Raw genomic sequence first — 24,830 nt, 5'->3', positions numbered from 1 at the left:
TCCACTAAACCAACTGAAATAAATTGTATGGTTTTCACTGAACACCACAGTAAATCTGTGTGTTTGAAGGAATCACAGAATGAAACTCAAAATATTCAAACTACCCCAAGTAGAACAGAGCAAAATCCAATATCTGAAAAATACTAATTGAAAGAGGTGACTACTACCAAAGACAAAACAAAAACCAACAACCCCATCTTCCCCACCTCAAACCAACGCATGAGAAGACGCCCTGTAAAATCTCTTCTGAGTTCTCTCTGGGTAATTATTTTATAAATCATAATAAATCTTTGGAAGATGTGATTAAAACCCTGTGGGAGTGTGGTAAAATATGGATAATTTATGCTTCACATTCAAATAATAAAGAACCAAGTTCTGCAGATGATAAAGACATTACAGCTATCATTCTCTACTCTTTCTCATCCATTGTTGTCAGTTTGTGTGATATCTTTGTAAATCTTGTGGTATATGGCATTCCTTTTCAAGACTAAAATTTAGCAATTTCATTCAAGTATCATTAATAGATTCTCCGAGTTCTCAGAACTCAAAAAGGAACCCAAGCAAACAAACAAACAAAAAAACCAACCCAGAAGTATAAACACTGGCATTTTAATCAACACAAAATTCTGGCATATATGAGTGTCTGAGACATGGGACTGGCAATAGTGCTTACCATATGAACGGCAAAATGATATATTTTCAGTACATCTATACTTTTTAATATTAGCCAGCTGCACGCATCTGTAGCCTTGGCTGCAGATGTTAGGTAGAAGAAGCTTTATGTTATATTACAACATCATGTTAAATAAACAAAACCAAAGAAGTTGCCAGCTGCCTTCTCTCCTCACTGCAGATTACATTCCAGGGGCCTTTTCAGCCTACAGAGCTGTGCCAGTTATTAGGAGGGAGGACCAAGTTCTTTTCAAATCTGAGATAAGTGGTGGAAATAAACAGGTGGTCTGTTAAATAAACAGGAGGAACTGCACCTACTTGTGTTGGAGGTAGATTTGAAACTGATTTGCTGATTTACACTTTCTTTTGCTCTGTAACAGCGCGTGTAGTCTCTGAATTCAAACTGTTTGAAAACACCCCCAACATCAAAGGGAGACCATGAATTTATCTCAGCTATTTTTGATTGAGGACCTCCATATAAAATAAAATAAAGCTTGTCTTAAATGAATCAGAGTGAAACGGGACAGGATGATTTCTCAGCTTACTGGCCATTTACGTGAAAATTGATTGAAGTCTTACTACAAGGTGTCCTCCAAGACTGTAAATTTTAAATTCAGACATGAAATACTCATTATCTCTTCAGCTGAATTTTGCTTTTTAGCTTACATTCACCTTAAATTCACTTCTGTTCTGATATACTCTCAAGTAAAACAAGTCCTTGCCCTGAGCTTATAAGGCTCAGACTGTGAAATATGTCCGTGCTCTTTCTTTTTTTCATAAATGACAAATTCTGTCCTGACCTCAATGGTAATTTTGCCACATGGGAACTCAGGATGGCAAACTTCATACAAAGCCAAATCCTGAAGTGCAGAGCCAAAGTCAAAACTGATTCTCAATTCACTGAACAGGTAAGGAGTAACCTTGATGCCAAGGAACTGCAGCAAAACAAACACATGAATTGTCCTCCTGTTTATCCTGTAGATAACATCTCATACTGGTGGGAATTTTTACTAAGGACAAAGGACTTAGAACTTCAGGCCTTGCCCCACACCTGTTCCTTGAGTAAAACCATCACTGCTCTGTTCACAGAAACAAAGGAACAATAACATTTTTAGAAGCAAATACCATTGCATCTTTTCTATTTGCAGATACTAATAATTTCCAATGTTAGGCATCCACTTGAGGTGCCTAAGTTAGGAACCTGAATTCTTACGGTTTCCAGAATCTGAATCAGAGCACCTACACATCAATGTGCCCTTTTCCACAGATTGCTGGTATATACTTCTGAAAGTACTTCTTCTCACCTTGTTGGTAGCTAATCAATGATGACATTAAAATTAGTTTGAAACAAGTGAGTAAGTCATTAGCTTTCTTTCCTGATGAAGCAAAGAATTTTATTAGTCCCACAGAAATTTTCCACTCTCCATGTTCCTGGCTTTTTGACTGAAAAAGTCTAAACTCTTGCATTTTTTAAAAACTATTCAAATAATAGAAAGTAGAACTGACATTTAACTACTACTTTATGCATCCAACTGAAATTAGGGAATTTTGTTTTCCCCAAAGACAGGGACTTGTATGTGAGCCCAACCCCACCCTTTCTTACATCAGTGGCAGTTTACAGTGTAAAAGAAAGGATTGCACTTCATGGAGAAAGATTCTGTTCCTGTTGAGGCAAAATTGCCCAAAAATTCCACTGACTGATCAGCAAGATCAGTTGGTTGCTCTTCTCTGATCTGTGCAGGTATACTACCTGAGGATGGGCAATATGTTTTAAAAATTGACATACTCTTGCTTTGGCATGGCTCTCTATTTCATCCACAGTAGATGAATGTTGGTTGCAAACTTTAATGTTGGTTTTTTCATGCATATTTTTCTCGTATTCTCGAACATCATCCATAGTCATATCTGTAAAAAGTTCAAAATTGTTGGCATTTTCCATTGATTCAATGCAAACTTAATTTTTTAAGAAGGTTCTAGGAATATATAGTCTTTCAGCAGAAGCCAAAAAGGATTTAAAAAAAGCATGGAGCAACTAGCTTTATGAAATTTGACTCATAAAGGTAGTTATATCAGCCAAGGAAGGTGTAAGAAGGTTAAGTCAAAGGGAGTCAGAGAACAGGAAGGAGTGGAAATTGTTTGGGAGAATCTGTGTAACACGGTAGGCAAAAAAGTGTTGAAGTGCAGGCCTTGGCAAAAGCCAAGATCTTCTAAAAAGATTTTAGAAGATCCCTTAGAATAAAGGACAGATATAGAAATATTGTAAAGATTTACTTACCTTTGCAGGAACTTTCTAAAAGATTTTATATTATCTTTGCATAGTATGTCTTAAAACCAGCAAACAGTCTTACTGTTAAAACACACATCAGCTCAGATGATCAGCACAAGCTAACACTTAATTACACCAGAAAGTGGATTAATAGTGAATATGTTAATAGGTTTGTAGCCTCAAGCCATTTAATGCATTATAAAAATTACACATACTTTACAAATAAGGCTAATTCTACTGGTAGGATCATTTATCATTGTCTAGGCATGCCTGATGTTGTCCAACTTGCAAGTAGTATGTTAAATGCTTGCTATGTAACTCAAAGCAATCGTTAAGGATTTAAAGAAGTTTTTGTCGTAAATCATACTTCTAGTAAAAACATTCAGAATCCAATTAGCTGACTTGTGACCTTACTCTTCTGAGTATTTTACTTGTGAGTAAGGTGTAGGTGAACATGACGGCTGTCAGAATATTGGTCCATTCTTTGCAGTTATTTCATAATTTCGGAGCTTCATGAAAATAGACATCAACCTTTTATACATACAATTTAAATACCACTTTACTAGTACAGTACACTTGGAAATGCGTACCATTTTTGGTAATGTACACCATGGTTCTGTTCTTGAGGCTATTGTTTTTGTTAAGTTTATTATGTGCCATTTGGATTTGTGCACTTTATATCACAGCACTTCTTGTTATGTGATACGTGGGTCTTGATGCATTTTATGAGACAGCTCTTAAGGAGAGATACAACTTTAGCTGTTATATTAGTAGCATGCTGTAATACTTCATCAGTGAAAATGAAGTGCAATCTAAAATTTTGACCAATATAAAACAAGGAATACCAGTAATATACTCTTTCAACCTGTTTTGTTTTTTGTTTGTTTTTTTTTTTCTGTTGTCTGGAATGAAAGATGAGCTGAGAAGCCATGTAGATAACATGCTAAGATGCATTTTGCCAAGCAAAGAACATGCTCTTTATTAGTAACTAACATTCTGAAAGTAGACTTTTCTTAATAAAGCTAAATACAGTTTAGTAAACAAGACACATTCATACTTACAGTAACAGTAAGAGTAATCAATCAGTAATATCAGTAACATAGTATGCTTGATAACTGATTTTAATACACTGGTTACCTGATTCAGTTTAGCTGACTTGCATCATCTCAGTCTTTCTCAAACTTTAATTTGAAAAGGTAATAATTTACGGCAAACAGACTCTTTAAAAAGATAATGAAATACTCGGTTTGTAGTCAGCAGGTCTTACCACCTGTTATTCTCAGAACACTGCAGAGCTATAAAGGCAGCAGAGAGCACAGAGAGTTACCTAAATTAACTTTCTGCACTTTCTTTTCTTTTTCTTTTGTAAGCCTTGCTATATATTTAGTCTTTATTCATATCTATTTTAGAAAGCCTAGATTTTTTAGGCTTTGTAATTCACCTGACAAGTAAGTACTAAAATTACAATATATTATTTAATGAGAAGACACATCATGACAGTAAAAATCCACAGATAATTGTGTACTGAGTTATTTCATTTGTGGAAAAAGTGTTTTTGACAGGGTATATTAAGAGTTAAGAATCTGTGGCTAAATGTTTTTGGGCCAAAACTATTCCATGTGTTTAATTTCATGATTACTCAGTTGTCATTTTTATCAAAAGCTCTGCTAAAGTGCAGATCACTCTTGGCTTCCCCGTACTGTTTCTTTGACTTGCTTTAAGAGGTATTTTTTGGGCAAATTTCTGGGCTCAATTATTGTGTGAAGTCAGGCTTCTTTATTTAAAGTCATCAGTTTAAATTTCTTTGTTTTGATTATTGCATACATAAAGTCAGAACAGTAAGTATTAAAATCAGTCATGGTTCTAATGTTATAGAAACTATTACATTTTGTAAGAAAAGTCAACACAAATGCATCTGTTCTGAAAAATAACTGAGTCAATTTAAATCAACTGTCAAAAAGTCAATTTAGAAAACATCTTAAGTGATCTACCCTGGGAAATAATCTCTAATTTTTTTTCTGTTTTGGGGAATAAACAGCAGAAGTATAGTCTAGTCAGATAAAAAGAACTATTCTCAAAAGTCTTTATCCTTATGAATGCACACACACAGGTGACTTCATTTTGTACAGGAAAATAGTAGATCACTATATTGCAGGTAAGAAATTAAAAAAATATATCTAAACTTAAAAAAAAGCTCTTGGAAGTCTTCCTTACTGGACATAAAATTATTGTATTAGTTTATGGCTACACAATACAAGTAATATATATATTAGTAGATTTCAGTATTTTATAATCATTACAGCACAAGCTTTTTCATGCACTATTCAATTTATAAGATATTCTCAAAGATATTTATATTCCCAAATAACTATTATATGCTAGATGGATATTTTATCTTCTACAAGTATCTATGATTATGGTTACATCTTACTGAAAATATACGTACAAAGGACAAACCCTGTGAACTTATGCCCAATACTACAGCTGGTGCATGGATTCAGTACAGTTTTTGCATGCAGCTGCTGTTCAATCAGACCCAGAGGGTTTTATATTTATATTCATTTTTCAGAAAGGACATTAGAGTTCTATCTTTTCGTTATTGCAATCCATATTATCACTTTAAAACCTTCATAAAAAGCTGAAAATGTGTTGGATCAGAGGCCCTAGGAGTTTGCAGTATGGAAATTATTAATAAGAAGCTTTAATAAAACCTGCATGCAGCTCTCCATATACATGACTCTTGGCAGAGACAAGAGCTTCTATCTGCCTACAGTGCAGGATGACTGGATGTATACTCTGAGATGCATGGGATATAAAGGCATCCCTGTATGATGCCTACCAGCTGCCAAAAATACAGTCTATCCTTGCTAGCAAAGAACCTGCCATAAATGAACTCCGTATGTTCCACAGAAACTGAACGTAGTTCTGCCTCTTTCATGAACAACTTATGCTAGGACCTGATGGTCTATGAAAGCAAATTGAAAATTGCTGTTAATTGCGATATGCTTTTCATCTCAATGAGCTCAATTTGGAGAACACTTACCATACCACTCATCAACCCAGGCAAAAGCCTGCCGGTGACCGATCAATAGTATATCTCTGACCACCTGTGAAACAAGGAAAAGGTTAAATATCTTTGCAGCAACAAAACATTTTAGAAAAGTGACAGTGTTGACTTTCAACAAGATTTAATGTGAAAAATATTCTGTCAGTTTTATCTCTAAAAAGGCATACCCTAGAGAATCAGACATCCTGGCTCTGAAGGTCTTGTAGTCCAACCTCCCACTCACAACAGAACGACTGCCAACGCTGGATGGATCACATCAGCGTGGCTTTGACTAGCATGAGAAGCCATTTGGGAATATGTACTGAATCTCATAATCTTTGGGAAAACAGACTGGAACTCTTTTCCTTTTCCTTATTAATTCTTTGGAAGAGTAGAAAGTCAACACTCTAAAAAGTATTATCATTTGGCTGTTGTGCCATTCAGTAATTCATTTTTTACTAGACTGACTGGAAAGCTCTCCCATTATCTGTTTGTAACAAACACTGTACTGTCTACTTGTACATTACTCATTTATACTCACAAATCCTTTAGCTCATATATTTATCACAGCACTGAAAATATTACTGATATTTTTTTCTTAGCCTTAGACCCAAGTAACTCCAGGCTTTGTCAAGTTTACACCCAGAGATGGACTCTTTGGATTTGCTCCAGACCTCTCAGACCTTGAGAGAGATTCAGCTAAGCCTCCTACCTCCAACATAGAGTTACATTCCTGTGCAGGATAGTACTCAAGTTCTGCTTACGTGAAGGATAAGAAACAGCTCTTGTTTCACTGACCTTATGTACAAATTGTTCTACTCTGGTTTGAAGTCCCCAGACTTCAAATTTCACAGTCACAAGTTTGTAGGAACACATAATTGGCTGATGGGTCTCTCTCCAGCCTTCTTTTAATTGGCCTCTCCCAGTCTTCTGTGACTTGAAATATTTAGGATCCTGCAAAACAAAGCAAATGTACTCAGAAATCCTGGAGAAGTCCTGTTTGTTTGTCTGCTAAAGTAAATGTTTTGGTAAGATATAAAATATGAAAACACTCTAATAAACATTATGAAAAAGTAAAATGAAATGGGCTTAAGTGAGCGCCAGGCTATAATAAAGTCCAATCCTGTCTTTTATGCAACAGCCAGTGAATTGGTGGCATTCTTGGAAGCTACTTTGAAGCTCATTTGATCTAGGACATTTTCTACTATAGGAAAATATGTGATTGCAAGTCATTCCAATGCAATGCACTCCAAGTGTTACTTATGGCCTTTGGAAGCAATGAAGCAATGTTGTTTCTTTAGGACTTGTTTTTACACTACTCCTCCAGTGTGACTTACAGGTGCTTTCTACCCATGCCTGTCTTCATGAGATCATGTTCAGTTTAAGCTTTGATACATCAACACTGATGTGACCCTGGCTGATATTTTGCAATTTTAAGTGAACTTGTATATCTAGATTACCAGCTAAATATGAAACTCCAATTTGGCTATTTCTATTTACAACTGAGTTATGATGTTTTTGGGCAAAACAATGAAGCACTGATTTCAACACTAGCTGTCTTTAACTAACTGCAAAATCCACCAGTGTTCACCTGTGTTGCCTTGCCCAAAGCTGAGAACTGGGAAGCCCTTTTAAATTCATCCTTTATTAAAAAAGCTGTTAAACATTTATCTAAGTATATGCTTTAATTACGTGCTCAGTGGAAGATGATCAGAAAAAAAAAACAAATCAGTAAGACTACTGTGATTTTAATTTTCTTCTTTCCATTGTGATCTGACATACCATTCAGCACTATTCCTTTTTTCTAGTATGTGCAGTTATCTCCTGACTTGGCTTCTGTTTTTTTTCCATAAACTGAAGCTCTGTCATTAAAGTTTATTTACAAAGTTCTAATGAGGTGACAGGCTTCCTTCTCTGTGAAAGTCATTGCTTTTATTGCTGACACGTTCTTTTCTAAATAGAAACTTTAAACTTGCAGTATAATAAGGTTTCAATGTTAAATCACCATAAAAAAACAATTCAGCATCATCATATATCATAGCAACATACCGCTGTATATCACAACTCATAGTCACATGCTGTTGCCATTCTTCTCACTCAATAAAGCTTGACCTCAGGTTGATCTAGATATTTTCTGGTTGAAAGAGCTGTTTTATAGCTGATTACTGCCTGAAGCAAGCAATATAATAATAATAAAAATGAAATAAAAAGGGAAGAACTAAGATGCAAAATTCTAGAAGATGGTTCCATGAGTAAAGAAATAGATTACAGAAAGTATCATTTTAAATATTCCTGCAAAATACTGCAATATCGAATAAGTATTTCTAAAAAGGAAAATCAAAAAGAAATAGTAATTTTATGTAAGAATGGTCTGCTGCTTCTTACACACACAGACAGTACTGGTGGGATGAAGCCATTGTCTTGATTAAGCACTCTGGATACACCCTTTAATAATACTGAGTGTTATGCAGGGATACTTTTATGTCAGTTCAGTGATAATCAGATCCATAATGGAATAACTTCAATACAGTCCAAAGAGATTAATGTAATGAATTTGAGTTGATACCAAATGTTCAAAATCCTTAAATAAAAATTAAGTAATGAACAGCTACCCTGCAGGACTGCTCAGTCATAAATAAGACTTCTGTCTTGTTCAAACTGCAACAACCCTTGGTTTTAGTTTGTTTGCTTATTTATTTATTAATTTAATGAAGTTAACCCAGCAGACAAGTGGATTCATAATGGCAATCCTTTTTAAACTGGTGGCCCCCAAACAACCCATTTACTGCAATGCAGTTCACCCATGACATCACTCCTAGTTCCAAACGCTTTTAAGAGTGCCCAGAGATGGCACTTTCACTTCCCTTAATCACGTCCATTTTTCTTGAAGGACATGCTGTGTAGTCACAAATTGGCTGGACAGCTTCAAGCAGAGCCAGGCAATGATGGACAGTATAGGCAACTTGTATCTAATAGCTTTAATGGGACTGCCTGCCTTTCTGAAAACATTAACATATTGGTACCACAAAATTGTAAACTGATGAATGGAAGCCAGGAGAAAGAAAAGAATCAGAGAAACATTTCCAGAGTGCTGTATGAAAGTTCAGTATGTTAAAGACTTTACTGTGTGCTTGCTCAGGTGAGTTAAAACCCAGTTCACTGGGAGCTGTATGTGAAGACTGTGTATAAGCTGAGAAGTGCAACGTGAGATACACAGCCACATTAAGCAAAGTGAACGTGAGAATTTAATCTCTTCGTCATCAATTCAAAGGGCATAAATGTTTTACAGAGGTGAGTTGCCACAAGTAAAATTAATATCACTGGCTGTTTTACCAAGATGCTAAAAAAAATTAGGTACTTTAAAAAGTCTCAGATTATTTTAGAAGGACACTAATTCTTGCTCAGGAGTTGCTTGTGCTATGGTTCAAGTATTTAGAGGAAGAATTTCCATACGTTTCCTTATATTTAAACCTTTCTTTGGCCTCTTCTGTTGGTCACAGCCACAGGGAGCATCCCAAGCCAGAAAGACCTTTGGTGTGACCAGGACTGCTAATGTTACACTCTTCAGCATCTGATCCCACTGAAATCAATGAGAACATTGACGTGAATGCTACAACCCAGAAGGATTTTATATGCCTAACTCATTGCTTTGAAATCTCAGATTAAGATTCACAGCATGGAAACCTTTCTGCAATTAGGCACATCAGGTTCTTCTAAAAAAAATGAAGCAGTGATGATAATTTTTTATTAAATGCAAGTAGAAAAAAGTATCAGTACACAGCACTGCTCCTCCTCCTGGCTTTCATGTTGCAGCTGATTAGATTAGTCAGGTAGGACAAATTAGATTCCTGTATCATGCCCCCATCTCTCCAAGTCCCGCGAGGAAGCACTGGGCACTCCCCATATCAGATCATGGATTTTCCTTTCTTTGCCTGTGAAAGGTACAGCAATTTGCCTAACACATACCAGAGGCACCAGGCTGGAGTGAAGGAGCATATTCTCTAGGCTATGAATCATGACAAACAGAGCTTGAAAAACTTCTATCAGTGACTGGAAAACAGGCAAGCTGATCCTACATCTGAAACCATATTCATGTTATTATTTAGGTCACCTATTTTATGTGTACCTTATTTTTGCCACCCATGCCTTCCTTTCTATAGAACCCATCATCCAAAGAACACTGCCTCTGTTCACTATTTTCCTCTTAATTTGTCTACTGGCAAAATCCTCAATCTGTTTTAAATGTAATGGCATAGCAAAAATCTTTTTGTTTAAATAACCTTCCTGTGCTTTTATCAGACCCAATTTATTAGGAAAGCCCATCTGGCAAATCCTTTTGCTAAAGAGGAGTAAAACCTACTCTGTATTTGTAATACATTATTGCCAGGTGCAGAGTGATTTAAAAATAGCACTTCTACTAACATAGCAGAAGCATCATTACCTGTGAGCTGGGCTTATTTGAGAATAAAACACAAAACTACAGTGAAATAAAGTAAAAGCCACAGTGGGTTGGGTATGCTTCCAAACATGGCACTCTCCCCGTGTTTCTGACTTAGGCCACGTCTGTCAGTTCCCAACTCAGCACACTTACAGTCGGAGATCCCATTATTTTGTATTTATTTACTTAGCATTTACTTAGCATTTATTTACTTAGTGTACCTCACGGACTGCAGACATCGTTGTCATCAGATGTGGAACTGTAACCCCTGTTCCAGGAGGCAAGCACTGACGTGAAAATACAGCACTGGCTTGTTCTAAGGCTTTTTCAGATTTAATTCTGAAATGTTATTTTTTACTTGAAGTGAAATAATTAAACACTGTTGTTGCTTATAGGAATATAACTTCCAAATCTTAATGTGTATACTTTCCCTTAACTATGCCATGGTATCAGGCATGATTTGAAGATCCCATACTATTCTGCTGCTTATAGGACCCCCCTCCCTTTGTCTGTATGGTGGAAGCCTGCATGAGACACCTTGCTCATCTCATCACTGGTCTGTCTCAAAAATGACTTGCTGGTTGTATGGTCATTTTAGCACTGAAAAGATCCTCAAGCTGTGTATGGTCTCCACAGGTGAAAGTGCATTGTACTTACGCCACACATCCTATTCTCTTACTGGATGCTGTCCAAATGCCCCCAGAAAAAGATTCTTCCTGCCTTCCTTCTAATGCATAGGTTCATTTTTTTCAGACTCCTATTGCAATATATTCCACCAGTATGCTTTTGAAGTTGTCTTTTTTTCTTCTTCTTCCCTGTTTAAGCTGAAAACCAATTTGTTTGATCTTGAATTTCAGAACCAATCCTTCATGGTTTTAATACAGGGGATCTGGCATTTCACCGTCAACTCTAGTTGCTAGGTTTTGGATTTTAGCTTACTTGGCCTAGTGCTCTGGAAAGATTTGTTGATGTTAAGACGCTACTATAGAGATTTATTTGGAGTAATTTTTTAAAATACTTTTCTCTTTTTGAATTTCCATAAAAATGTGTTTTCTGGAAGAGCCAGCTAAATACGTAAAGAATTATAAACACTGGGACAGTTCTGAGGTGTTAAAATATGATAATCCAGTCAGCCTTTATGTGAGCTCACAGCTGACTTTAGTAAGTAAAAGGGTATTTTCATTTGTTTTTATGTCCTGTACTGAACTATGGTACTGAAAGCTACACGCACTCACTGTGGGAGCTGAGGCAGCTGTATTATTTCAACCATCATAGTTTTCTGGATAAGTCATGTGATGGATTCAGAATGTGACAGATTCAACCTGGACAGTAGAAAGCTGGACCTACTACGGTGCAGCTGTGATAAAGTCAAAAAAAGGCAGCAGTTGAAGACGAAAACTGCACCAGCTGCACAAAATCTTTCTATTTGGAGGTAACTTAAAAAGTTTATTCCATGTGTCCAACTCAACTGCTTTGTTATAAACAGGAAATGAAACACTGCTAATTCTGAGAACTTGAATATAGTGGCAAAGAACATTTTGCTCAGTATCTCATATCTACAGTAAATGTTTCATTTCAGTGAATGATTCACTTGAGGCCCTCACCCTTCAGCACAGCTCAGTTTTGTTCTCTTCCATAATTCAGATAAATATACATGCCTATACGGGGAATATGTGATGGCTGGCTATACTTATTCGTTGATGGTAAAGTCACACAGAAATACGACAGATCCTCTTACCTGTAGGATTGTACTTTATTTATAAAGATATAATTCTGTTTTCAATGTAACGTACATTCAGATCATTCAGATTTGGAAACATGTGACTCGTTATAGAAAAACAGGCACACCTATTAGCTTGGATCTAGATTTAAGCTTTCTCTCTTTAGAACCCTATTTTTAAACATCCTAAAACATTAAGGTTTTAGTTCCGTGTTTATAAAAAAGCTACATTTACGGTGTATGAGTACTGGTAAGGACTCTGGTGGTCACTCAACAATGAGATTTATAGATGTCATTAGGTTAAAATTAACAAGCATTATCTGCTTTGGGACATCCAGAATTCCTGCAGTTATACCTCCTGCAGTCTTCTAAAAATGCTTCCATAGAGGCCAGAGCTGGACTCTGTGCGTGTCTGTAATAGCTTACAAAACTGTCTTCTGAATCACTATCCACCTTGTGATTTAAGTCCTTTGTGCATGCAGACAGATAAACCCTCCATTCTTCAGGGTGTTCAAATCACATGATTCTGGTCAAGAGATCACTCAGTATTATTGGCAGAGGTTCCTTTAAAATGTTATTTAATGCAACAACAACCCTTCTTAAGCCTCCAGCTAACTATATTTTGACTTTTCAATGTCTGATGCTTTGGGTCCCTTGGATATCTCATGAAGCCTTCAGTGGTAACTCCAATATTATTGCTTCTATTAATGATATCAGTGTAATATATACATGATATCTGTGTAATATATACACAACCATATCATTTGATTATATAAATAAAACACTAAAATGGCTGTGGTTAATTGTGTTATAATCAGTGAATAATTTGATGCACAAGTGCAAAGAAAGGTTGCAGTCAAAATGTAGAAAGGAATGAAAAATTGAAGATTTTGACACAAACAGCTTACCAAGGACAAGTGAACACTCTAAAGCTAAAAATAACCAAAATCACAAATACTAGCTTAATTGCAACTGTGTAATTAGTACCGTTTGATCATATCAGAAAACCACCTCTATATGCAGGCTTATAAGCATTAACAAAACCCAAGCAGGTTAAGTAGTATACAAAAGGTTTAAATTATTTAAGCTACTTCTCTAAAATACAGTAATACAGTTAAACAATGAAAATTGCCATTAAAAGCAAGTATATTTTCAATTGAAGAGGGATGCATTTTAATCAGGATATAAAAGAAATTTAAAGATTATTTCTAGAAGTATGCTGACCCTGATACAGAACTTGTTTAATTTTAAGCATGTGAAAGAGCCATTGAAATAAAGAGATTACTAACATGCCTGAATTTAAATCATTCTCATTGCTCTTTCTGGATCAGAGTCAGAACACTTATCCAGTCGGATCTATTTCTTAATCCTGAGGATTGTACTTCACTTTTAATCTTTAACCTTAGTATCAATTCAGATTAAGTGATGTAAAACCAGCCAAATTATTGTTATTAGTGTAATTAAAATACCTTTTAGTTATCTCTGAAACTGTTATTTGGAAAACACAGACCATTTCTCATTTATATAGTTACTTTTTTAATACTGTTCTGATTGAAAGCAGACAGAAATTACATTTACAAACATTAAAAATATTTTTATAGTTCCTAAATTATGTAAGAGACCTCAGCAGAAATGGGAACTTGGCTTCATGTTCATCATATGGTAGCATAAAATACAGAGTTTGTAAACTTTGGAATTCACTGAATTCAGCTATTATTAATTCAATTATCAATTACAGTATGTGCACAGTTAAATGCTAAGGTGTTCTCATTTTGTATGATTTCTGAAACAGAATTTGGAAGCCAACATATAAATCATCCATCGGTACAGAAAAAACAACAGATGCTGGTCTATTTTTGTTGTTTAAAACCATAAAAAAGATTCCATTTTGCTTGGAATAAGGTCTCTAGATTTCTCTTTGAAATACAATACAGATTTGCGTTCTTTTCTCACCTAAGATGAAGCCGGTTTTCTATATCATGAGATTAATCATATGAAAATTATGTTTAATAGTTGGCTACAAAAAATAGAAAGCTTAAACACTAGATGTTACCTTCATGTTTACAATTTGTGGAAGTGCACATACCAAAATGAAAAATCTTACATGATTTCTTCAAAGCATGGTCAAATACCGATGTGTTCAATAGCAGCAATCATTCCTAAATGGAACCGGATGACCATGGAGTTCAGATAAGGTGATGGGACCAATAAGCTGCTTCATGAGGTGTTACATAATTTTTGGTATGTAACAGACTGGTTTTATTACCCAAGGAAACTAATAAAATTACTTTTCATTCTACCGTAGACCCGATTTTATTTTATGACCAGGACATAAAATTTCAAATAGGACCTATAAATAGAAGACAACAAGTACCTGACTTTTTAAGTCTGAAAAGCATATCTTCTATGGTATAAAAATATATTCATTGGCAAGTCTTCATTTTCTATCCTAAAAATGACTGTGTAGTCTCACTTTGTATAGTCAAACAGCTGCCATACTCATTGCCAGCTATGAATATATACTTGGCTCCAGAGGCAAATCATATCTCCAAAATGAAATGCAAGCATAGATCTGATCACTTCTCTCTAGTTACTCATTCTGAACCATCGTTTTTTAAGTCTGATGTCAAAACATTAAGACCACATCTTCATTTGCATGGTTGTTACTGATTTCAGAATAGTTAATTGCATTGACCCAAAAGAAACAAACAATCAAATATACATGGGAGCAATTTTCAGGGGAATTTTAGGACAGTGAATGTGTCTGCTTGCCATTGATGCTTTTTAGCAGATTTATTATATTATGTAGTACGCTTCAGTCCCTCTTGGTCTCACGTCATGATTGCCCCTGAGCAACTGTGCATCAGCCCTATTCTCACTGCAGCATATTTGTCCTTTGCCTCAGGCTTAGACACTTCACATGACTTCTTTCTTGGGGTGGGATGCGGATAAAGAAACCAGTAACTGCTCAGATCTGCAAACAATTAAATGAACTTCCTGATTCAAAGAAAAATCTTTTCTAATTTGAATGAAAAGGTCTGGTATAGGACACAAACTGATAAGGATATAAAAGCATTTCAAAAAGTTGAAGTAATCTGTAAAAGAAAGTGCCAGGCAATCTAGATAGAGAGGCTGCTATCAGCTTCCCATTTAATCAAAAGCTTTTAAAATTCTAGTGACCACCATAATTTCATATCAAAGTAAAATTGTTTTGATTCCTATCAAGGCTTTACTGCAGCCTCTTACATTCCCTTCATCATTTCACAATCAAGTTGTCTCTTACCTCTGATTCTTTGTAATAGCGCTCAGGAATTTCATCACTGGCAATATCAATAAAGCAGACTTCTCGTTCCAGATCTTTAGCTTCATTGTCAAAAATCTGCAAGAGTTAAAGAAACATAACACTAACAGGACAATGTACTTACAAACCACACCTGGAATGAGGGCTACAAGCCATTTTTAATAACTCGTGCAATGGAACGTATTCAGACTTCCACTTGCACTGCTTCTGCTGTAGGATACCAACATGCCTGTGGGACACAGTCACATCTCTAGCCTACGGCAGGTGTCAAAGTGTATGCAAGCAGGCAAAGGGAAGAAAATGGATGCTATCAAGATCATACGTAAGTAATGTGTTCCTGTTAATCCTTTAGGACCTGGCTTTAAACAGCAAGTCTCTTGTTCGATGCAAGGCAAATGATGGGTATATATTGAAAATACTCGCTCTGCAGCATAGTATACTTCTGTGACTCTATGCATAATTTAATCATTTAGGTATCTGAGTGACCCATGGGACTTAGGCTTTGTCTGCAATAAATTTTCACGCATGATTTTGGAACTTGGAAATAAAAGGTTATCATGAATTGGTGCCATAAAATTCAGGGAAGTTGTGCATGCACTGTCAGGATCAGTAACAAGCTAATAACATGTGTTGGTGGTTTTTTTTTCTTTTTTTTTTCCTTTGGGGCACAATGTTCTACAGCTAACATTTCTAGGAAGCATAAATATTGTTCGTTTGTTTTTTAAATACATGTAGTGAACACTGTTCATTTCATTTCATCCTACAGAAACAGTTAAATATACAAAATGCCAACAGCTATTCAATAACCAGAATGCTACTTCGGTATTTCTGAAAGAAATGTAGCCTCCCATATAAAGCATTCAAACTGAGCAATGGAGTGCAGTGCACTAGCATACCAGCTGGTAAGAAGAACATTGCTCAGGAAAACATAATTCAAATAAATTAAAAGCTAAAGTTTGACTACAACTCTAATTTATCTTGGAGTTAAATTGACTTCACCTTTCTCTACTGGAATATAAAAGGCAACAATGAATGCTTACTGGACTGGGTATAAAATGTTAACATCTGAAACTGCAGAAGAACAGAATGAAGGGAAACTCAGGACTGTTTCTATGTGTATGCTTACTTTGTTTCCCCAATCCTTGTTTTGCAAAAAAAATTATGTTGATTACTTGAAAAAAAAATGAGCTCCTCTCCCTGTAACGTTCTTTCTTAATATTGGGATTTTTTTTTTATAACTTTAACATCTTACGTTTATAAGTTGGGTTTTGATAAGCTTCTTTGCTTTCTGTTCCCCCTACTCTCCCTTCCAAGAAAATCCAGGTATACAGTGCAGCACCTTGACAAAATCAGTTGAACTATTTCTGGAACAAGATGCATTTCACTATATACTCTGAGCTTTAAGTAAAATAATGGAAATTGCTCTTAAATGGGCATTACCAGGTCAACTTAAGCCCTGAATCAGCACCTGGTTTAAATATAAGCCTAATACCGTTAAGCAGATGCATAACTTTGCATGTTTGCAAGGATCGTAATTTGGACTGTTTCCCAATAACTCACCTGAAGATGTGCCCTGCTCCATCACAGGCTTGATCTACATACTGCACCTCTAAGTAATATAGTTTTGCAGTCTTTTTCTCTCTTTAAAATGCTTTGCTAGAAGTGCAGATGGCAGATGCCATTGCCAATCTGTCGAAACCAGGATGAATTTTTCAGCTATTTCAGCTATGCCTTATTTGCTACTTAGGCACTCTCTGACCATTTCCTCCATTCCAAAAGTTTGCTGAATGACATTCTCACTTCTCTTTGCTAGCAGAAGTTTTTGTCTAATCATTTATACTTCTCCCCTTCTTAGATTGTCCTCATAAGATTTGCAGACAGAGGTTTAATCTTCTCATGCTATCAGCACTAGAAAGTAAGAAGTCATTAGAGAACAAGACTGATTTCTTTCTTAGCTCTAATTCTCTTATTGCCTCTCCTAGCCGCATAATCTGGGATTCTCTTAAAACCTGTAGGGAGGATGGGTTTATTGTGTTTGTGATCACAGAGACTAGAGAAATTTAAAAGTTTTAAGGGAAGAGATTAAAGGCCATGGAAAGAAGCATAAGGCTCCCAATCTGTGCAACTGTATTTGCAAATGTGCAGAAAATGAATGGTGAGAACAATCTGTGTCCTTAAGATGATGAAGAAAGGCAGAATGTTAAATATTATATTGGAAAGAATTGGACATGCTTTGCATTTGGAAGCCAGATAATTAGCGGAGATTGAAATACACAATCAAATGAAAAACAGGGTAACATTCAGGCTGAAGTGTCTTTTATGGCTGGTTTTCTTTTTTATCTTTTTTTTCTTTTTTTTTTTTTGGTGACAGCTTCTTTAAAACAGACAAACATTTACACACCTCCACTTTCTAAGAGTAATGAAAACTCATGAAGAACATTATTTAGAATAATTCATCTATAGAATGACAAAAAGTGGAAGAGAGGCTCTAACTGGGTCATTTTTACAATTGTCAAGTTGTTCCTTTTGGGGAAAAATGTCAAAAAAAAAGCCTTGGCAGATGATCCTAAGAAAGATTGTTCAGGAGGCTGCAACAAAACAAGTGCTGGTACATTTAAATTTCTCTCCTTTGTTTCCTTCATGGCCTGTAATGACATGTCCTAGCACATACTTTGCTGGTGACTTCTCTTTTCCCTGTAGCCGAAGCCAGAACATTAAGATAGGGTATGGGATTATGGTAAGAAAAAAAGAAATATTCCACCCCTCCCAAGCTCCTTTCCCATTTTTCTTCTTTTTCTTTTATCTTCCGGCTAAATTGCTGGCTTCATTCTCATTCAGACGTAGCTAATCCTGAAGTTAACTCTTATGGACAATCCCCAGAGCTAACCTGGTTTGGCTATAAATAGTAAAAAGCCAGACACAGCCGAATCCATTGATTACATTCACTCTGGCCAGCTCCTCACTCATCTGCACTGCTACAACTCCCAGGGTCAACTGTGTGCTTGTTTGCCTTGGCTTTGTGCCACAATATATGATTCTCTCTTGTGATGGTTTGTTTACTGTCACTGAGAGGAGAGAAGGGAACTGCATCTTTTTTCTTTTTTTTTTTTTTTAATAGCAAGGATTACTACATAGGATTACTTTACTATACAAGGAGTTTGTGGTCAGAAGATGGTAATAAGGCCGGTAATTTGCATTTTAAACACCAGTACAAACAAGACAGGAAACTTCCTGTGGAAACAGTTAAATAACAGGTCGACTCTGAAGTAAAGGCAAGTTGTCAGAGGTGAAAGCGCTGAAGCAGCCTGTATAGAAAATTCAGTATTCTAAGGCAGTAAGCTTGAAAATGGCTGTGTCTTTCTCTGGAAGCAATTTTTCCATCCCCTCTTCGGCCTTGGGTGAAAGATCTCTGTGTTATTCTTACTTGTTATGTTAGATCCACATAGTTAGCCACTCGTCAGCAGAGAAATGAAATGGGTAATAGCTAAAAGATTCTCTTCTAAAACAGCAGAACACTTCTAAATGAATTACAGGCAGGTAATATGGGAGCAAACACGATTATCAGCCCGTGTGCTAAGTCATCAGACACCCATGCCTGTCTACACCCAAACTTAAGGCAAAATGACTACACTGTTCAATATACAGCATGTAAATGTAATTTATTGAAAAGACAATTTCTATTATAAATCAGATTTCCTCTTCTGTTAAATCCTTCTTTGAATCAATATCTCTGCCTGAAAGCATTACTCCTCCCTCTCTGCCTCCCCATCTCCGCTGCCCTGCTAACAATGCCAACAGCCAGCCCAACAACCTTAAATCTCTTGCCAATATTTGGACATTAAAAGGTAACAGCTTAGTGGGATAGGCAGGCTATGACATGAATAGCATGACAAAAATATCTTTATACATTAGAATTTGAAATTATATTAGATTTATATCTGATTTTTTGACTACTACATTGATTCACTCAGTGTCATCTAGCTCTAAAAAAAAAAAAGGAAAAAAATCAGTATGTGTCTAGGAGAATCCCCAAGCTTAGATGCATATATGCAACAACATATGCTCATTTTTTCATGCAAATATTGATATTTCACTGGAACTTTCAAGTTTTCTTTGTATTTGTGCCCATCCCTGAAATGTAGTCAAACTATGCAACTTGCAGTTATTGAGAAATTTGTAAGATGACAAGTGCTTTCTGTGCCTAGAAAACATATATATACATCATTAATTGGATGGTTTAAATCTAGTTTTCATAGTTAATGAATAGGCAGAAGTATAACTGCAGTAAGGACTGCAAGAATAAGCTATTTTTTTCTCTTAAAAACAGGAAAATCTGGCACAAAGCCTACTCTCCAACTTGAAATTCTAATCTCCTTAAATTGCCATCATCGGAACTGCCGGCTAGTCTCCAATTTATTACAACAGCATCCTTTAGCAAGTATTGTCGCCTGGTCCACTTTAACTCTCATTTTTCTTAAGCAAAATTTGGTCCAAACTAAAAAAAACCCACCTACTCTGAACTTGTTCTATGGAGTTTTATTCAGTGTGTAACTTTCTGTAAGTCATCTTTGAAGCCCAGTACCCCTAAAATCCAATAATTTGCTTTTGAGATTTACTTTGGCAAGGATTACAGGAACTGACCAATTTCAACCTCATCACTGGCTAAAACTATTGATGTGGGCACACATAATTGGGAGCAATTCTTCTATGGAAAAAGATTGAATCCCTCCCTGACAGCAGTAAATTTAGCTCACGGAATGACAATGTCACTGTCTGCCACAGCGAGGAACTCACAAAGGCAGTTACATATTTATAAGCAGCCATGCTCCCTGCTCCTATTTGTCTCCATGTCACGACTCCTCTATGATTCCATTTCTCATAAAATATCCATCTCTTATAAAATATCTCATTTAGATCTGTATTTTCTGAACAGAGAAATGTAGTTTTACATAATTACACCAAAGTAGCTATACCCAAAGACCATAAAACACTGTCAATAATATTTACTGGCATTAGCTTTTTAAAGTCACATCTATTTCAAGTGCTGGATTTACTGAATAACTTCGGTAGTTCACAAAAATCAGGCACCTGTTTGCATTCTTTGACAGTAGGGGCCTTAGGTTGTGTTTCATTTTCACTGCAAATTATACAGGAGATACACAAATACTCAATACCATCACACAGAAAAAGTTTAGGAACAAATAAAATTATCCCCCCAAATGAGCCTAGCTTCGATTTTGATTTGTTTTGCAGTGATGCCTAAAAGGTCCCTGAGGATATTTGAAGAGTGATGACCTGTAGTTCAGCGGAAATCAGTGTTTCATGGCAGATTCCTTAAATAGTGAATTTACTGAAGTTTGTTATCACCTAGTTGCATGACAATAAAACAGGAAACAAAAATGGAAAAAAATACCCTAAAAGGAGCAAAACTAGATACAGCTTTTCTTCTTAGTTAAAGAACTGTAGTTAAAATTTAAAAAAATATATATTTTTTTTACTTTAGCCAAATGTTTTACAACCAGCACTTTAAAAATACATCTTAAAGATAAAGCATGATGAATGCCCAGTACCGTACACTGGGTCACTTCCAGGACTGTAGACTCTGAACTCATTGATGTCAGTGAGGGCGCTGCAATTTACAGGGGCTGCATATCATACGTCAGCTATTAGCTAGCTGGTTGTAGCATGTTCAAGCTATTAATATGTCAGACGATACTGATGTTAATTTACGACTATCTGGAATACAGAACTGCCTCTTGTTTTCATTTGACAAATGGTCATTTCGAGACATGCATTTTCAACGCTTATTTTTGAAAGGCAAGAAACAAATTGATAATTTATTTTTCTTTTCATCAACACAGAATTATCACTGCAGCTGATGACTTTATCAGCATTACTGAGAAATATACTTACCAAAACTTGGCCCCGTTAATACCCATACTTTGTCATCTTGAAATATAACTGCCTCAAAATCTTCACTCCACAAGTTCATTACTCTTAAGAATGTAATTCTTGCTAACACATATCATGTCCCTTTTTAACAAAAGGACTATGCTATTTTAAGATCTTGCATGTTATTCTTCAATAATGAGCCAGCCATTGAGTTTTTCAGAGCAAAATGTCATGCTACAAAATGCAAGGTACTGTAAGTTTTACCATCATTTATAACTATTTGATCATTTTTACAAGCTGTACTTTTTTGCTTTCCCCCGACACTATCAGATGGTAAAATTCATTGCCCAAGTATCAGCAGAAAAAATTGCATTACTAAAAAAAATGCAAACAAACAATCGAGCATAATAAACCTTCTGCAACAAACAGGAAAACTGAAATGTCTCTGATTCAGTGACTTGCTTGAACAGTATCTGCCTTCACTTTACAATCCATGAAAACCACAGACTAATCATTTAGTCACCAATGAGCAGTAACTCATACCACTCCTGCCCGTGATTTCTGACCATTTCATTAATTAGATAACCCTAACAATTCTCTGCTGTTGAATTTACGGTTTTAATATTCAACACGGAGACTTCACATATCCGTATTCAAATACCCTAACTTCTCCTGTGGGCAGAAAAGTGTGCACAGAGTGATTAACGCGCACTGGTACAGCTCGTCCCTGTTCACTGAGGCTGTCGTAGGCACTTGCACTCCCCTCTCCCCGGCACTCCCCACTGCCACCTTGACTTAGGTAAGCAGCTGAAGCAGCCTGTGTTGCATTTAAGGGGAAGATGCAACAGTGAAGCAATGTTCTCAGGTACTCTACAGATGCTACCTACAGTGTCACTTATATTTCACAAAACATTCTAATTTTTAAGAAATTCCATTATTTAATCTAAAATAATAGTACAATAAAAATAAACTCTCTCTTTAAACTAAGATGTTTACTTTTGAAAGACCCCTAAGAGGAAACACTGAACAGCCTAATTCATTGGTCTAGTTTCTAACACTACTAATGAAGTAGTGTTACACTACACTGCTATCCTGCTACCTGTAAAGCGAGGTGGCAGTAATGTACTAATGTGTTCATAAAACACTGTCTATTTATTTATTTATTTATTTATTTTACGGAGGGACTTGCCATGCAAACACCTAAATGGGATACTGCAAAATCAGATTTGCTCTGGCACTAGAAATCACATGTGGATGGATTTATGGAACTGCACTACTGCCATCAACACGAAGTTCATTAGTATTTTATCTAAATACAAGGTTTTATTGTCCATTGCTCTTTTTGGCAATGTTCATATTTGTGCAAATCAAGTGCAATCTTTAACAGATCGTAATAACAATGCTTTAAGCACATTTAAAATAACTTAAAATTATGGCAAAGTCTAAGACAGAAAAATTAAGTTCCAAAGCAGGAATCATTCTCTTTCACTGGTTTCTTCTATCAACATAGTTGGGAAGAAAAATCGGGAGGACTTTTGCATCAAGATGTATTGCAGTAATTAGGTAGAATCTTACCAGACAATGCAACATATTAAATAGAATAATAATAATACACTGGCCTCCTAAATGACAACAGGAAACTGAGAACATTTATATTGCTTTCTTCTACTAATCAATGTAATTAGCTTTGGTATCCTTATATCTAATTATTGCTTTCTACAATCAATATGTGCTTTATTAGATAGCATGGAAATGACAAATAGATCAGAGTTCAAAAAACTTTACGATCTCAAAATCTGGAAATAGTTTACTGAAAATCTGACATGCATTATTACCCTCATTACTGTAATATTAAAGTTCATTCACTATATTTTGCATTACAACTGCAAATTTTACAGAAGTATTTTTTGGATAAATTCTTTTTCAGCCAAAGACAATAGCTGCAATGAAGAAAAATACAGCATATCTACGGAGATCTATAGAAATAGATGCTGTTTCCCTGTTGTTTTCTGCCTTTGAAAACACAGTGACACTTAATCTAAACTTGTCTGTTAAGAAGGAAAAATACACTTTGCATTTTCTTAAGCGAGTCCCAGTTCTGACGTGTTCAGTTTAACACAAGTCTCCCCATAGGCTCCAGCGGGCTCTCAGGTCTCTCCACATTTATTAACCTTCCTGCATCTCAGTGCTGTACCAGCCACATCTGTGTCATCAGATAAATATCACTGGATCAACAGAAAAATACATAGATATTCCATTGGTTTACCCTGTTTGCACTAACACATAACTCTCAGAATTACAATTCTTCTAATTCAGCTTCTTTTTCTCCTCCTCACTTCAAATAAGGGTCAATTAAATATGTTAATCTTGGCAAATATTTGCCTGGACTATGACTCAGGTGCTTTATATAAAGGTCATAAAACATAACTCCACTGGTCCTCCAGTTAAAATTACATTTTGAAGACCTGGATTCAAGAAGCGTTGATATTCTGATTTACATAATCTGAGTGTCCTACCTCTGTGTTACTTTCATCTCAAATTCTCTGGTTGGGACTATTCAGGGCTTGATTCATAGTATTTTAGCTACAAAGCTGACAAACAGAAAAAAATAAAATAAAATTTACTGGTTAAATAGCTTCAGTTCTTCCTGTCAGGCATCAGTACAGAACGTGTCTTCTCACTGCCGATATTATAACGCACCAGAAGACTAATCTACACCCTTCTGAAACCAAAGGTGTGGGCTTGAATTAAAGTGCTGCCAAAAAGTAGAAGTGAACATCAAAAAGTGCATAAATTACATAATGCAGAGCTCAGTTGGTAATATAATACACTATTTTTTCCCCTCTCACTGATCTAAATCTGTCTTAGTCTTGCAGTGACTGAAAGTTGTTGGTGTCTGGTGGCTAATACTCGATCTCTGTCACGTTACCATTGGGAAAGTGTCTGTATGCCAAGAACATTATTCAACTAGAAGTCAAGCTAGGTTCAGACTAGATATTAGAAAAAAAAAATCTTTACCGTGAGGGTGGTCAAACACCAGAACAGGCTTCCCAGCAAGGTGGCTGATGTCCCATGCCTGCTAGTGGGCATTTAGAGATTCCCTTGATAATGTTGTAACTTTGGGTTAGTTCTGGAGCGGTCAGGCAGTTGGACTGGATCGTCTTTGTAGGTTCCTGCTAACTGAACTATTCTATTCTATTCTAAAATTATACCTTGTTCTTTTACATGTAATTATTCTGCCATAAGCAGTGCAACAGCCGTCAGCCTCATCAACACAGGCCCAAGGCACTAAGGGACATGTACCTCCCGCCTTAACCTTCATAAGGTTGCTACAGGGACATCTCTGGCAACTAAGACTGTGTCTCAGATCCCTTTAAAATCTGCTTTACTGCCTTATTCTTTCTCATGGAAGAGTTTAAACACTCCTTCGTTAGGTCTCTGTATTACAGATCAATTTTCCAGACGTTTTAACCTGCATTTCACACCTATAAGGAA

General features: G+C 36.0%; 1 protein-coding gene across 3 annotated transcripts in view; it reads right to left on the bottom strand.

Moving 5' to 3' along the window:
* The window catches only part of PITPNC1 (phosphatidylinositol transfer protein cytoplasmic 1), an 88,840-nt gene that overhangs the window by 5,474 nt on the left and 58,536 nt on the right, over nucleotides 1-24,830 (bottom strand). For 2 of the 3 annotated variants that reach the window (XM_080561173.1, XM_080561174.1), the window contains 3 exons: nucleotides 15,426-15,521; nucleotides 6,783-6,938; nucleotides 5,982-6,045 (listed from right to left, as the gene is read on the bottom strand). In XM_080561173.1, coding sequence (XP_080417299.1) covers nucleotides 5,982-6,045; nucleotides 6,783-6,938; nucleotides 15,426-15,521 — 316 coding nt within the window. Of the gene's footprint in view, nucleotides 1-2,458; nucleotides 2,578-5,981; nucleotides 6,046-6,782; nucleotides 6,939-15,425; nucleotides 15,522-24,830 lie in introns of all 3 variants that reach the window. The other variant, XM_080561175.1, reaches the window with a different exon arrangement.

Source organism: Anser brachyrhynchus, assembly GCF_964034855.1.
Source record: "Anser brachyrhynchus genome assembly, chromosome: 18".
Taxonomy (NCBI): domain Eukaryota; kingdom Metazoa; phylum Chordata; class Aves; order Anseriformes; family Anatidae; genus Anser; species Anser brachyrhynchus.
Note: the sequence above shows the minus strand (reverse complement) of the source record. Positions and strands in the feature narration are given on the sequence as shown.